The sequence below is a fragment of the Lynx rufus genome, unplaced genomic scaffold (assembly GCF_022079265.1).
Source record: "Lynx rufus isolate CCGP_SWC_20201006 ecotype Redwood Valley unplaced genomic scaffold, mLynRuf1.p SCAF_9, whole genome shotgun sequence".
NCBI lineage: Eukaryota > Metazoa > Chordata > Mammalia > Carnivora > Felidae > Lynx > Lynx rufus.
In genome coordinates, this window is record NW_025814897.1 from 21,964,453 (window position 1) to 21,978,578 (window position 14,126).

Sequence of the window (14,126 nt, forward strand, 5' to 3'; positions counted from 1 at the left end):
GGGGGCTCCAGGTCTGCTTTGCTCTTATTTTGTTTTGCTTTCATTTGTTCTCACAATCCCGGAAGGAGAACTGTCCTGGTGGCGAGGCAAGGTGGTCCCCCAGCTGCAGAGAATACAGGCCAAGACTGACACTCCTCAGCGGGGTGGTTTTGATTCTCCTCTTGGCCGTCTCCTGTCTCAGGTACACTTCATGAGGAGCCTGCAGGGAAGTTGAAGGAGAATGGAGTTACCCTCCTTAATCTCACCTCTCCAACCCCAGGGGTTCCCTCTTGGCTCCTCCCCAGAATCCCTCCATCAAGAGTATGGCAGACAGGCACTTACTGCCGGCCTTGGGCTCAGGACGGCTGAGCTGACTTCTTCCGGAAGAGATCCGAGAGTCGGGGGGCCAGGGAGGCAGCCCCCTTCCCAGCCGCTGGCTGTGGTTGTTCTCCATGTCCTCCAACCAGTCTGACCTCCACTCCCACAGGGGCAGGGAGAGGGTGGAGGTCAGGAAGAGGTCATCCCGCGGGGAGGGAGGTGAGGAGGCATCTGTCAGGGAGGGTAGATTTGTTTGTGGAGGGTTGGCCTTCACTCTGAGGGACCAGTTTAGGGCAGAACACTTAGGACCTGCTTAAGGCATACATCCAACCCAGAAGATAACCTAGCCCCAACTCGGCCCATCAATTCTGGGGGCCACTGGAATGAGTCCATTGGTTTCTTAGGGAAAATAGCTTGAACTGTTTCCTCCTAGCCCACTTCTGGCCTTCTTTTTATTTTTTTATTTATTTATTTTGAGAGAGACAGGCAGTGTGAGTGGGGGGAGGGGCAGAGGGAGAGGGAGACAGAATCCCAAGAAGGCTCCACACTGTTGGTGTGGAAACCATGAGATCACGACCAGAGCCAAAACCAAGAGTCAGACACTTAACTGACTGAACCACCCAGGTGCCCCCCAGCTCTGGCCCTCTATCCATACTCTTTCCCTTCACCCTTCCTCTCCCCGGGCACCTTTCTTCTCCCTCTGTTGTGGGAGCTTCTACCCTGGATAATCCTTGCTTTCCTGTTTACTACAAGCCTGGTTGTTTTTATTGGGGTTCATAAGATGGCGATAGGGGATCTGACAGAGTGTATGAGGAAGGGGCACGGGGAGCCCTGAGCTACCTTCTGTTGCCTTGGAGATAATGGTCCCACTCTGGTAGACATGTGAAGGAGTGAGCCCATCTTCTCTTTACCCCAGCCACAGACAGGACAAGAGGAGGGCTTGCAAGCACAGTGGGAAATAAGAGAGAAAACAGAAGTTCCCATCATGAGGAGAATCTGGAACAGGGGGTTGGAGTAAATAGTAAATAGAAGAGGTGGGGAGCAATCTTTCCTGGTGATCGGTGTCTGGGTAAGACGAGGGACCTGGGGGGAGGGCAATACAACTGGCTGCCTCTGGGCTTTAGACTTGAACATTTTGTCCTTGTTCTTGTGGGAAACCTTGGGCAGGTTAAAAAACCTGTTTGACTTACAGTTCCCTCCTTTGGAAGAGAAAGATAAAGAATATTTTTCATAGAGTTTTAATATTGAATGTATATAAAGCACTTATCACAGGGCCTGGGGCATAGTAATAAAATAAAAAGCTGGCTGTTTTAAGGATAACCACAAAGACAATGATTGGGGGGCGCCTGGGTGGCTCAGTCGGTTTAGCGTCCACCTCTTAATTTCGGCTCAAGTCATGGTCTCACGGTCGTTAGATCGAGCCCCACATCAGGCTCTGTGCTGACAGCACTGAGCCTGCTTGGACTTCTTTCTCTCCCTTTCTCTCTGCCCCTCCCCCTGCTCACGAGGGCTCTCTCTCTCTCAAAATAAAGAAACAAACTTAAAAAAAAAAAAAAAAAAAAAAAAACAAAGACAATGATTAGGAAGCCTGCCTCTTGGTTGGGGAAAAGGAGGGAGGGGTTCTTATGGGATCTGAGTTCATTCCAAGGGGTGGGGTGAGGAGAAAGGCAGGGTGGTCTCACATACCCATGAAGACGCAGTCGGCCTCCCTGGGCTCCAGACCAAAGCCAAAGCTGTCCACAGCCATTGCCAGGGCCCGGGCAAAGTGGGCGTCCGCAAGGAAGGAGCCGTCAGAGGAGCTGACAAGGCTGGCTCTGGCGCTGGGGGCGTTGTCCTCGGAGGCTGAGCCCCAGCCGTTGGCCAAGGAGCCCTCGCTGGGGGTGGGGGTGGGGCAGGGCCGGGGTGGGCACAGCAAGCCCCTCACTTCGGACCCCACCCCTCCTCCGGCCCTGCCCACGTCCGCCAGCTCTGAGGCTGTCGGGATGCTGATGTAGCCGTAGGTGACAGGGGGTGAAGGAGCCCTTGGCATAGGAGAGACACTATTCCTAGAAAAGACAAAATGGGACACAGTGCTATGGTTGAGGTGGGTCTACTGGCACAGCAGAGACATTCCAGTTGAGATAAGCATACCCCTGTTGTGTGCGTATCTGCAGTCCTTTGGTCATCCCTCAGACAACTCACCTGGGGGTCTCCTCACCGTCACTGAGCTCCAGGCACAGGGCCACCTCCTCAGGAGTCAGTACACTGTCCTGATCCTCCCCCAGGGATGACAGCGAGGAGCTGGACAGACGACTGGAAGGTGGACTGGGGCCAGAGAGGGAAGAGGCCTGGGGGCTGGAGGGACTGGGGGGACTGGAGGGGACAGGGATGGGGAGGGGGGCGGCTGGCTGTGGGAGGGAGGAGGGAGCTTGGGGCTCCACCGAGGGCCTGATGGGGGTAAGAGAGTGACGACAGGGTCATTACTGCAGCCCCTGTCCACCCCTCCCCCAGCCCCTGTTCAAGCACAGCAAAGACCCCTCACACCCCAGTCCCCCACCCCTGCTTCCTGACCCCATGCCCTCTTACTGGGTCTGCTGACTCTGAGTGGAGGCTCCTCGAGAAGCGAGGGGTGCTGGGGGGAGAGGGCGCGAAACCAGCTCATTGGAGGATCGGAGGAGCTGCGGTCCCAGGGCCCTCCAGGCAACCAGAGCTTGGGGCACGGCTCCTGGAGAACAATAGCCTAGGGGTGAGAATGGCAGGGCCCCCATGAGCCCCAGCCCCAACCCTGTCCCCCAGCTTCCTGTTCCCACTCCCACCCCTACACCCTGCCTCACCTCCTCACTTTCCTCTCAGGGCCTCCTCTTACCTGGACTTTGGGAAAGGTTCTTGGAGCCTTTACTCCCCAACTCCCAGGCCCAGAACTCCATAGGGTGGCTGGCCCGGAGGGGCGGGGAGCTGTTGGCTTGGTGCAGCTCTGCAAAGGCGAGAGTCAGTGGGTGGGGGGCAAGCCAGGGTGGGCCTTTCAGACCCCAACCACAGGCTCTATGTTCAGCCTTGTCATTCAGTCAGGCATTAGGGTCCCTGAATTCAGAGACAAGAGGGAAGAACCTCCCTGCGTCCTCTGCCCCGCCCCCCTTCCCCCATGCAGGAAGGTAGCACGAGACTTGGAGTCAAAAGACCTGCGCTCACAGCCCAGCGCAGTTACATAGTTGCTGTGTGACCTCAGGCAAATCCACTAAATTTTCTGGGCTCCCGCTTCATTTGGGAACATCCAGTGAAACCATAGTTTTGCCAATTTTAATTTATTTCTAAAAACAGATTGGAAAGTTCCTGGTGCCTGAAAGATACTTGGACAACTTTCTTTTCCTCATGTATACATCCCAATCTTCCTGATCTCTATCCCCCTACCTTGCTACTCTTCTCATGAATTTTGGCTCTGTGAAGACAAATACCCCTTCTTTTCTTGAAGAGAATCTGTTAATTTCCATTTCTCACATTACAAATATCTCACATGGTTGTGGGTAACCTTGCCCGAAAACCCGAGTGTTTTTCCCACTTGGGAAGAAGGGTTGGACTGTCAAGTTGAGCTGAGTAGGTAAGACAACCCCACACCATGCCGAGTGGGACAGGAGTCAGCTGAGGAGGAGAGGACCTCTAGAATAGGAAGAGTGTTGGTCTCACCCAGGGAGACGGTGCCCTACCAATAGATATTCGGTGATATTTGTTGAATGAATGAACAAAGAAATGGATAATATGAGAGAGGTAGATGTAAACACAAGGTGAGAAGAATCACAAGATTGCGGCTACCATCTGGCTCACATGGCCACTTAAGAGACAGGGCTCTCAGTGAACTCTGATAGTGGAGAAGCTGAGGTAACTGAAGAAACAGACCTAGCTGGGTGCAGTGACCCTAGAGCATGCTTCTTGGTCAGGCCAAACCCCAAATGGATCTCAGTTTAAGCCAAAAGGGAACCAGAAGGGTGATGGAAGAGATTTCCTCAAGACCAGGAACCAGGAAACTATCAAGTAAAGGCAAAAAGGAACCAGTCTTCACATTAGTGCCACATGATCAGAAGCTCAGTTAGGAAGGGGGTTCCTTCCTTGGTAAACCAGCGACCAGGCAGGATCCTCAAGGCACAGCTGTCCTCAAAGATTTGGATGCCACCATGGGCAGGTTCAGAGCAGGGAGGAGATCAAGGCTACGGCATTCCCTGAGACTATCTGGCCCCTGGGAATCCCTATACGGTGGCCAGACCTTCTGAGCCTCTGGGATGAAAACCCACACAATGGCTAGACTTCCTCCATCAAAATTTCCTTTTGTACCTAGGCTGCTTTGTTTTTTAAATTTCCTTTAGTTGTTGTATGATCTAGGGAGTTCTGGAGGCCAACTTCAGGTGCTCCAACTCTGCTCTCAACAGCTTTGTCTCGTCTGGTGCCTGGCTTCCTGAGTAAGCTCAGAAATGGGACCCATGTCGGTTGGTTGGTTTGTGTGGAAGAGGAAGAGGAAAGGCCAGTCCTAGAAAAGGCCACATTTGTCCCAACCCATTCATTTCCTCTAAAGGATTCTCATAACAAAAAGCCTCCTTCCACCCTGCTTGTAATTACTTGGATCTTAGTTTCACTGTTATTTGAGCAAACTACACCATAAAAATGTTATGAAGGTTAGGTCAAATCTCACTGGGCACACCTGAATGGCAATTAATATTTGTACTAATTAATTAATGAATTAATTAGGATATTCAGTGGGCGTATCTGGAAGAGTGAAACTAACATCCTTCTATAATGGATGAAACACGGGAGAGTACAGTTCTGAGCATATCAGCGGTGGAGAAAAAAACCCACCTAAAGGCAAATAATAAGAAAAAAGAATAAACAGGTCAAGGGAGCAGGGGGCACTGAGAGAGCTTGCCAGTGTTAGATGACAAAGAATCCTCAGTCTTTTGGACTTACAGCAGCAGAGTCAAACTCCATGGCTCTGACCAGACCATAGCACGAACTTGCTGTGGCTGAGGTCCCAGGAGCCAGAGGTGGGCCATTAAGTGTACACCAGCCCAGGGGCCTTACTGTGGTCAACCAGCGGGGCTGGGGTGAAGAGACACAGGGTGAAGTGAGGACCTAAGTCTCATCTTGGAATTGGAACCTTTCTGAAGAATTGGCTGTAGAAAATTTCTCATTTTTTTCCCAGCAGTATTAACAGTCGAAGATGAGCTCTACATTAAATCCGGGTTAGTGCCGTTCTCCGTGGGAAGGCTGGGTTTTAAATGGGACTGGTTCAACCCCTTTTTAGCTGCTATTTTGTGCCCACTGAGGATTCCTAATGCAATACATCTGAGGCGAAGCTGGAAAGAATGCCAGCTTTGCTAATATTTAGAGTCATAAAGTTCTGGATATTGGACAAGCTCTTAATTACTCTGTATCCATCTTTGTCTCTGTGAAATTTGGATTATATCCACTGGGGGGAAAAAAAGAATTGGCTGTAGGACATTCGTAAGTCTTACTAAGCAGCACAGAAGGCTTGTGAAGACAGCAGGTGGGGCTCAGACCCACGTTCAGAAACAAGAGAAAATAGTGATAGAATCGAATCTTCTAAGGGAGCTCTCAGAGGGTGGCCTTAGGAAGCAGACCTTTTTGGCTTCGAATCTGAGTTCGGCAGCTTACTGACTTGTGGGATTTTGAACAAGTGACTCATTTCTGATCCTCTTTCCCCACCTGCAACATTAGAGAAATAATATCTAGCCAATAGGTTGGGGGGATTAAATGAAACAAATAAAGCACCTAATGTATAGTAGTTCGAAAAGAAACAGAGACTGTAATTATTTCTCTCTGGAAAGGCGAAGCAAGTAGCTGGAATTCAGGAGAGGAATCTGGGCAGAAGGGAATTAATCTTCTCTGGGAATTGAGTGGGGAGTCAGTGCCTGGAGAGGCCCGTGCACAGTGTCCATGGAGATGAGGCTTCAAGCTAGCACCGGTCGCACACCGCCAGGTTCTAGAGTTCCTTATGTGCTGGTCAGGCACTGTCACCATACTCTGAGCCCTTAGATGGCAAGAACTGTCTCTTGTGTCCCCACATCTGGCTTACAGTGGTGCTTACGAAATGTTTGCCAAATTCAATTGCATGCAGAAGGAGGGCCCACTGCTGGTACGGGCCGAGTGGAAGCAGACAACCATGTAAAGAAAAGCGGAGGCCAGCACACCCCTCGCTGAGTGCCTTGGTGATAGCGGAGAGACCTGGTGTCCACCAGGGCAGGGAACTGGAAGCCGTGGGTGGGATACAGCCCACATCTGGCTTCGAGGTCTCCAGGCCCCGGTCCCACCACGTTCCCACTCCTGGTCCTCCTGCCACCCGCTTCGGGCTGTGTCTATGCTCCCCATCCTTACCCTGCTTCTTTTTGGCCTTCCAAGCCTCCACAGGGGCCAGAGGCAAGCGGGGAGAAGAGAGTCCCCTGTGGCTGCAGAGGCTGTCTGGACTGGGCCAGGGGCTGGAGAGCCGGGCCAGCTGGGGCGGGAGGCGCCTGACAGCTGGGGTCCGGGGGCTTGGCCGGGCTGGGGGGCTGGAAGGCAGCTCAGCGATGAGGGAGCCATAAAAAGTGCTGGTGTCGGGAAGCAGGGGCACACCAGGGCTTCGGGGATCCCAGGAGATCACTGTGGTAAAAATGACAGGAAGAATTACGGTGAGTGCCTCCCACCCCCACAACGCCCATCTCCAGCCCTGGGATCCCTGCTCCACTGCAGAGCCCTGGCCCCACTGGGCATGCTCACAGGAGCGACGACAGTCTAGTGGGTCCCGGGGGTCCACTCCCAGCCTGCTGCTGAGGCTGCTGCTGCTGCTCAGGTCCCGAGAGCCAGAGGTAGAGCGCCAAGTGTCTGCCAGCCAAGGGGAGTCACTGTGATCCATCCTGGGACAATGGGGGGGGGACAGAAGAAATGGGGTGAAGCGAGAGCATCATTGGACAAGACCTCCAGTTCAGAGGGTAGCAGAAGGGGTTGAGTAGAGGGTGGCAGCAGCTTTATTCTTGCTGCTTTCCAGGCCTTTACAGACTCCTTAGGATCTCTGACCTGGCATCCCAAAACTCAGTGGTCCTTTCTTATTCTGGGACCGGGGAAGTCCAAGTGGCCCAGAATGAGGAGGCATTAAAGAGAGACAGCTATGTGTTGAAACAAAGGGAACACAGATCCGGGGACAGACAAAGCCAGTGTGAAAATCCCCATCTGCTACAGCCTATGTGTGCGACTCCGGGCAAAGAAGTCTATTAGCCTCTCTAAGCCCTGGTTCTTTATCTGTAAAAGGGCTGCCATATAAGGCTGATGTTTTGAGTTGAAATGAGGAAATGTGAGATCACTCAGCTGGCAGAGCAAGAGTTTGCTACGTGGAATTTGCCTTCTCTACCTCCAGTCTGGTTCCCTTTGAACCGGGCGTCCTGCTGGCTGCCTGAGCAATCTTTCAAGAACAGAGATCATACCAAAGCACTTGTCTGCCTAGAACCGTCAGTGGCTCCCCATTAACCAGCTGCCTAGCAGGGCGAGCAGCACCCTTGTTGGTCTGGCCTTCAGCTCCCTGACCTTATCCTTTACTCCGATACATCTTGCAACCTACATCCTAGCCAGACCAGACAGCTTATCTTTCCCTATGAACATAGCAGGCTAGTTCTTCCCGCTGCTCTTTTGCCTTTCCCCTTCGTACCATCAGGGTAAAAGTGGAATTTTCCCCCACCCCACCTCTTCCACGTGTCTTATACATGTTTCCGCACATCTAGCTCTCGATTGCATGCATATGCTGGCATGGCTGTCCGGTGGACGGAGCCTGTGCTAAAGAGATGGATGAACAAGAGAATCAGAGTGGAATCCCCTTCAGAGACAAGGGATAAAGTTCCAGGGGAGCCAGAGAAGGTTCGGGGACAGAACAAAGGCCAGGAGGTAGCTGGAAGAGAAAGGCCAGTGAGCACAGAATAACGCAGGAATATATGGCCCCAGCCCACTCGGAACCTTGCAAAATGGTAACCCAAGGGCTGGACGTGTCTGGCACATTGTAGGTACTTGATAAACTTCTGTTGAAAGATGCAGACTTGGAACGTGAAGCCCTTCAGAGGAAATCCAACGAGATAAAAGAGCAGAGAGATGAAATGGTTATTTAGTGTGAAACTCAGCCAATAGGACAAAAAAGTACCTTTTCTTTCTTGGCACCCTGTCTCATAACCACAGACTTGCTTTGGCAGCCAAAGACACTTGGAGCAGGTGTACCTGCAGGCTGACCCTGCTACTGAGAACGAGGCGTGAGAGTTGAGAACATAGGGGCAGAGCGCCCTCTGCTGGAACTGTGGGTGATTATTGTGAAGATCACTCCCTATTTGGGTGATTTTCCTGAATGCAAAGGTGCTGCTAGGCAGACCCGGGGTCTACAGAGAAAATGAGAAATTAGGCTGGTCGTCCCGTGCTAGTTATTCCCCACCTAGCAGAATGGGTCAGCAGGAGAGTGTAGTGAGGATTAGTGAAAGGTGGGTGACAAGAGTCCTAGATTGGGAATTCAGAAGGCCAGCTACTAGCAGTGTAGCCTCAGGCAAAGTCACTTAAGTCTGGCGTCTCCGCGTCTCCGTTTACTCAACTGTCAAGCGGTGTGGTAGGAACACTAATGAAAGAGAAATTAATTCTCACTTGGAGTTCAGGAGAGATTTGGGTAGTAGGGTCCCGAACTGCCTGGCAGTAGGGGAGACAGCATTCCATCCAACTCTCTGTCCCAGCTCCATGGCCCCTTGGCCCCTCTACCTGCCCCCTCACCTCAAGCCCCCCCGCATTTCATCTCTCACCTGTGTTTTAGGATGGCGTCCTCACTGGTGTATCTGTACAGACCTGGGAGAGAGCAAAAGGAAGAGAGCTAAATCCAGAGGGCCTAACACCTGGCCAGAGATCTAAGCCCCTGCATTGTGCGGCCTGGGCCACCCGGGGTCCATCCTCTTACCCGGGCCCAGGTGCACCCCAGCTCTGCGCCGGCGGTGGACACACACGGCAGTGCCCAGCAGCAGCAGCCAGAGCACGACACCCCCGCTAGCAATCACTTCTGGCCGCCTTAGGGCGGCCCTCAGCTGCTCCAGGGTCCAGGGACCATCGCTGAGTTCTTGAGTGGCTCGCTCCATGGTCCGCTCTATGTGGGAATTTGAGCTCAGTGGGAGGGGCGGGTGGGGCTATGAGGGTCATGCAGACAATGAGCTGGACGTGTGAGGCGGGAACAGGGCGAGAGGAAGGTGGGGATGGGGGCTCGCGGGGTACGGGTGGGCACTGCCCTCACCTAAGAGGAGGCAGACAGGGCTACTGGGGGGCCCAGCCCCAGCGCCCGTGACCGCAGCCACTTGTACGCAGTAGGAACCTGGCAACTGGGTGGCCATCTCCAGCTGGGTCTGCTCGCCCGCCACAGTCCAGTTGGCTGGGGGCAACGAAGTGTTGCCCAGGCTCCAGACCTGAGGCACAAGGGGAAACGGGCACTCACCACCCCCCGCAACCAACCCCCGCGCCATCCCAGCGGCCGAGTCCTCCACCACTGGCCATGTGGTCATCCTGCCCCGCTGTTCCCCTGGGAGCACTCCCCCACCCGATGTAGCCACACTTCCTATTCCCTTCTCCCTACAGAGTGAGAGAGCCTTCTCTCTAGGCTGACAGCAGGGGGGACAAAAAACAATCTGCTAAAATAGGCGTTAGACCATGGTTCTCCAATTTCACTGTGCTTTCCAGTCACTGGGAGGATTTGTTACCAATCCAGGTTGCTAGGTCCGTCCCTGAGTTTCTGATTCATCAGCCTGGGAAGGACCCAAGGATTTGCATTTCTAACAAGTTGTCAGGCGATGCTGGTGTTGCTGGCCCAAGAGCCACATTCTGATCCCACTGGCTTAGAAGTTGACAGTCAGACACAGCCTGGTTTGATTCCTGCTCTGTTTCCTGCACCTGTGGCCTTGGCCTCACTCTCCATGTCCATAAATTAGGGATAATAACCCAGGACGGACTCTGAGATGAAATGAGATCACGTAGGAAAGTGCCTGACAGTGTCGGGCAGACCCCTTGCTCAGCGACAGCAAGTTTTCCTTGCTTCTCTGCACAGGTGCTGCTTCCTAGTGCCCAGAACAAGGGTATGCAGGATGCCAGGCAAGAGGATGTCCTGGCACCACTAGGCAGGTGGTGGTGGTGGGGTACCTGGTAGCCACGGATGATGCCATTGTGGTTTTCAGCAGGTGGTGGGACCCAGCTTACAAGGACACTGCCGTTGCCAGGTTTTAAGGTCACCTCCCCGGGAGGGGCATTGGGCACTGGAGGGGAGGAAGAGAGGCTGTAAGGGATGCTGAAGGAGGGGACTCTAGGAAAAAGATCTGGGATGGGGACACGGTCAGAGACCACACTGGTAAGAATAGGAGATTCCTGCAGCTCTGCTTGCCTGGCCATGGCAGAAGGGAGTCCAGGAGTAAGGCCTACCGTCCCTCCAAACTGGAGTGGGACAGTCCAGGGACCCGCAGACAAGAAGGCGTCAGAGAGTATACTGTTGGGTCCTTTAGACATCTGTCTCTGACCTTGTTCAGGCAGCCTCAGGAGCAGCACGTTGCTGTCAGGGCCTTGAGCCCGGCCGGAGAACGGTCTCACTTTGAACTCGTAGTCTTTGCCCCAGAGGAGGCCCCCAAGCTCCGCGCTCTGCCAGCCGGCCAGCAGGGCCTCTGCCCAGGGAGCTCCCGGGCCTCCTGGGGCCGTCTGGACCCTGAACAGGGCTGTGTACGACTGAGCAGGTGCAGCAGGGCCGCTCACCTGGGAAAGAGTCCAGAGGAAGGATAGGAGGTCAAGGAGTTGACGGCCGGCTCTTTCTTGAGCTCGGACTGGCACCCATCCCTAGGGCCTGGGCCTCACCTTCCAGCTGAGCCACACAGCAGGCCCGGGCTTGGGGCTCTTTTCGGGGTCTGGGTTCAGCAGGGTCACATTTTCCAGCTGAATATGCACAGCCAGCAACTCCAGAGGTTCCTTGTAGTTCTGGGGCTCTGTGGAGAGCATAGGGCTGGGCTGGGGGCCGTAGGCCAGAGTGATGGGACTGAGGGGTGAAACATCCCCCAGACTTGGAGAAACCACAACTCCTAGATTTCCCAGTCTAGAGCACTCCTATTTCTACTCCAGGATTGGGGAACATCCCTCTCGATGGGGCCCATGTCACTCTGATCCTGATCCCAGGTTGACCCCCACGTACGCTGACCCCAGCCAGAACCAGGCCCTAACTTTAGCTGACCACCCTCGACTTACCCTGGACAGACACCCTGGCTGCCCGGCTCTCCCGTCGTCCTGCGCTGTTGGTGGCCACACACATATAGGTGCCTGTGTCGCTCTTCTCTGCTCTTGCCATCTGCAGCGACCCCCTGGAGACCTGTCAGGGCCAGGCGCTTTGTGAAGTGTCTCATGTGGGAGGGGCTCAGACTGGGGAGGGAAGCTTCAGGCTTCATTGTCTTCCCTTCCTCAAATTCTGCAGGGGACGCGGGGGCTGGAGGGCAGGTGACTCCCTCAGGGTGTGCCCAGTTATGCTCAGGACCAGAGAAAGTATGGGGAAGGGGGGCTCACTCACCACGTGCCGCCCTGGCTGTAGGGCCAGTGGTTTTCCATCCTTCCACCACGAGACTGTGGGCTCCGGGTGGCCCCAGGGCGGCCCGCACTCCAGAACCACCTGCTTGCCCACAGTGGCCACTGTATCCTGAGGCTGGGTCTGGAAAGCCTCCCGAAGGACTGCAGGAATGATGGAGGGTCAGCAGGGAGGAATGTCCAGTGCTCCGCAGAGGTCCTGCCTTGGTGTCTCCTACCACACTGGCCCCATTCTGGTCTATCCACCATTTCGCCGCCTTGTGCTTACTCTTCAGAGCCCCACCCTCCTCCGTTCACCCAGCCCAGGCCTTCCCTCGTAGATATCCCCCTATATGTCCTCACCTCAGGCATCTGGCCTCAGGTGCACCCCGCCCCGGGCCTCCCCTCCCAGGCCTTACCCGCCACAGACAGCCGAGCGCCTCGGCTGACCGCTGTGCCCAGCCGGTTGCTGGCCTCGCATGCATAGACACCCAGGTCTGTTGATAGGGCCTGGTCATCGTGGGCACGTCCCCGGGCAGGGGGCCGCAGCAGTAGGAGCGTTCCGTCTGGTAGGAGGTCGTGTATGTCTGGGGGCACCACGCTCAGGGGCTGCCCGTTCAGCAGCCAGCGGATGGTGGGAGGCGGCTGGCCCGAGGCTCGGCAGCTCATCTTGGCGGGGCCGGGGCCCTGGAGCAGCTGGTCCTGGGGATGGACTAGGATCTGGGGTGGGGAGTCCTGAGCCATACCTCCTGGAAGGGAAAGGGGGGCGGAGCCCAGTCCGACTACCAACAGGGCCCCCAAATCCCTGAACATGTCTTCTGCCCTCTCTTGCCTGAAGATAACTTCCATTAACAATCTGGGAGGGGAGAGAGCTGGTATGCAGGGCATCCAGGCAAGGATCTGCAGAGCTCTCAATCTGTCTGTCTGTCTCTGTCTCACATATACACCATCATCATCATCATCATCATCATCTCTGGTACCCCCATGAAAAAAGGGAAGCAAGGGAGCAAGGGGGACCTCTTCTCCCCTTGTCCAGGCCTTGGATCAAGGGAACAGGGGCTAGGAGAGGGGAGGGCCACACTCACCGGTGACAAGCAGAAGCAGGAGAGGCAGGGGCCACGGGGCCCTGAGGAGGCCTGATCCTCCAGAGCCCATGGCTGCTCTCAGGCCTCTCTCCTGGTCCCAGGCACTTTGTCCTGCAGCTCTGAGCTCACAGCGGAGGGAAGGAGGGGCGGGGTGGGGTGGTGGTGGTTGTTTGTGACCGAGACTCTGCCCCAGGAGGGAAGCAGCTTTGAGGAAACCCATGCTTCCTGCCTGGCCCTCGGTGCCTTGGAGAACTGGGAGGAGACCAGCAGAGAGAAACTCTCTGCCCTTGACCCTTTAGCCATCACCCCTGACTCCAGCCCCGGCCTTAAAGTTTACCTTGTGATCTAGTCTGGGATTTCCTAAAGGCCATCCTCACACTGACGTAGTTCCAAAGCACAGCCTTTGTCCTTTAACTTTCAGCCTCCGTCTAAACCTTGATGGCCGTTCTTACCCCTCTGCTCCGAGTGGCTCCCTGCTAGAGTGGAATGGGGGCCCAGAGGTGGAGGCTCAGGGCACGGCACTAAGAAGCTGAAGGGAGAGAGAAGTGGGCTGAGGCAGCCAAGGGGAGGGAAGCAGGAGCATATTGTCATCCCACAGCCCGGTTGCCCGAGGATAGGCGGTGGGTAGGGCAGAAGATGGGAAGCCTTTAGAGGCTCTGGGACAATCCGGGAGAAGCTCACAGTGTGTTCCTGTTCAGCTCACAGACAAATCAAATAAGCTCTCTGAGACCTTGAGAGAGTCCCTTCATCCTTGCAAGCTCGTTTCCTTACCTGTAAACTAGGAGTAATAATGTGGCACCTGGGTGGCTCAGTGGGTTAAGTGTCCGACTCTTGGTTTCAGCTCAGGTCACGATCTTGCGGTTTCCTGAGTTCAAGCCCCGCATCAGGCTCTGCGCTGGCAGAGCAGAGCCTGCTTGGGATTCTCTGTCTCCCTCTCTCTCAGCCCATCCCCGACTCACGCCGTCTCTGTCTCTCTCAAAATAAATAAACTTAAAAACATTTTAAAAATAAGTAAGAGTAATAATAATAGTTCCCACCTCGAGGGCTGGAGCAAGGATGGGATGAGGTATTGCATGAAATCCTTAGTACAGTGTCTGATGCGTTCTAAGTGATCAGTAAAGGTTAGCCAATATTGCTATTTATTTATTTTTATGCACATCCCATCACCAAAACTATTCGAGCATCTTCGGCAGGGAT

At 54.5% G+C, this 14,126-nt stretch overlaps 1 protein-coding gene across 1 annotated transcript; it reads right to left on the reverse strand.

Moving 5' to 3' along the window:
- Window positions 1–40: 40 nt before the first annotated feature.
- On the reverse strand, window positions 41–12,999 carry ROBO4 (roundabout guidance receptor 4). The gene is made up of 18 exons (XM_047071949.1): window positions 12,930–12,999; window positions 12,264–12,593; window positions 11,852–12,009; window positions 11,536–11,656; window positions 11,152–11,279; window positions 10,824–11,052; window positions 10,453–10,565; window positions 9,557–9,725; window positions 9,230–9,412; window positions 9,078–9,120; window positions 7,036–7,172; window positions 6,655–6,918; window positions 3,143–3,250; window positions 2,863–3,001; window positions 2,479–2,724; window positions 1,984–2,342; window positions 322–528; window positions 41–186 (listed from the first exon to the last, which is right to left on the reverse strand). The coding sequence occupies exons 1-18, from the start codon at window positions 12,997–12,999 to the stop codon at window positions 41–43; spliced, it is 3,150 nt and encodes a 1,049-aa protein (XP_046927905.1).
- Between the last annotated feature and the right edge of the window lie 1,127 nt (window positions 13,000–14,126).

What these genes read in the sequence shown, in the direction of transcription:
- ROBO4 (XM_047071949.1), bottom strand. Translation starts at nt 12,999, where the DNA reads ATGGGCTCTGGAGGATCAGGCCTCCTCAGGGCCCCGTGGCCCCTGCCT. An exon ending in CGCTCGGCTGTCTGTGGCGG is followed by an intron (nt 12,010 to 12,263) that starts GTAAGGCCTGGG and finishes TCATTCCTGCAG; the next exon opens with TCCTTCGGGAGGCTTTCCAG. An exon ending in TGGGGTGCACCTGGGCCCGG is followed by an intron (nt 9,121 to 9,229) that starts GTAAGAGGATGG and finishes GCTCTCTCCCAG; the next exon opens with GTCTGTACAGATACACCAGT.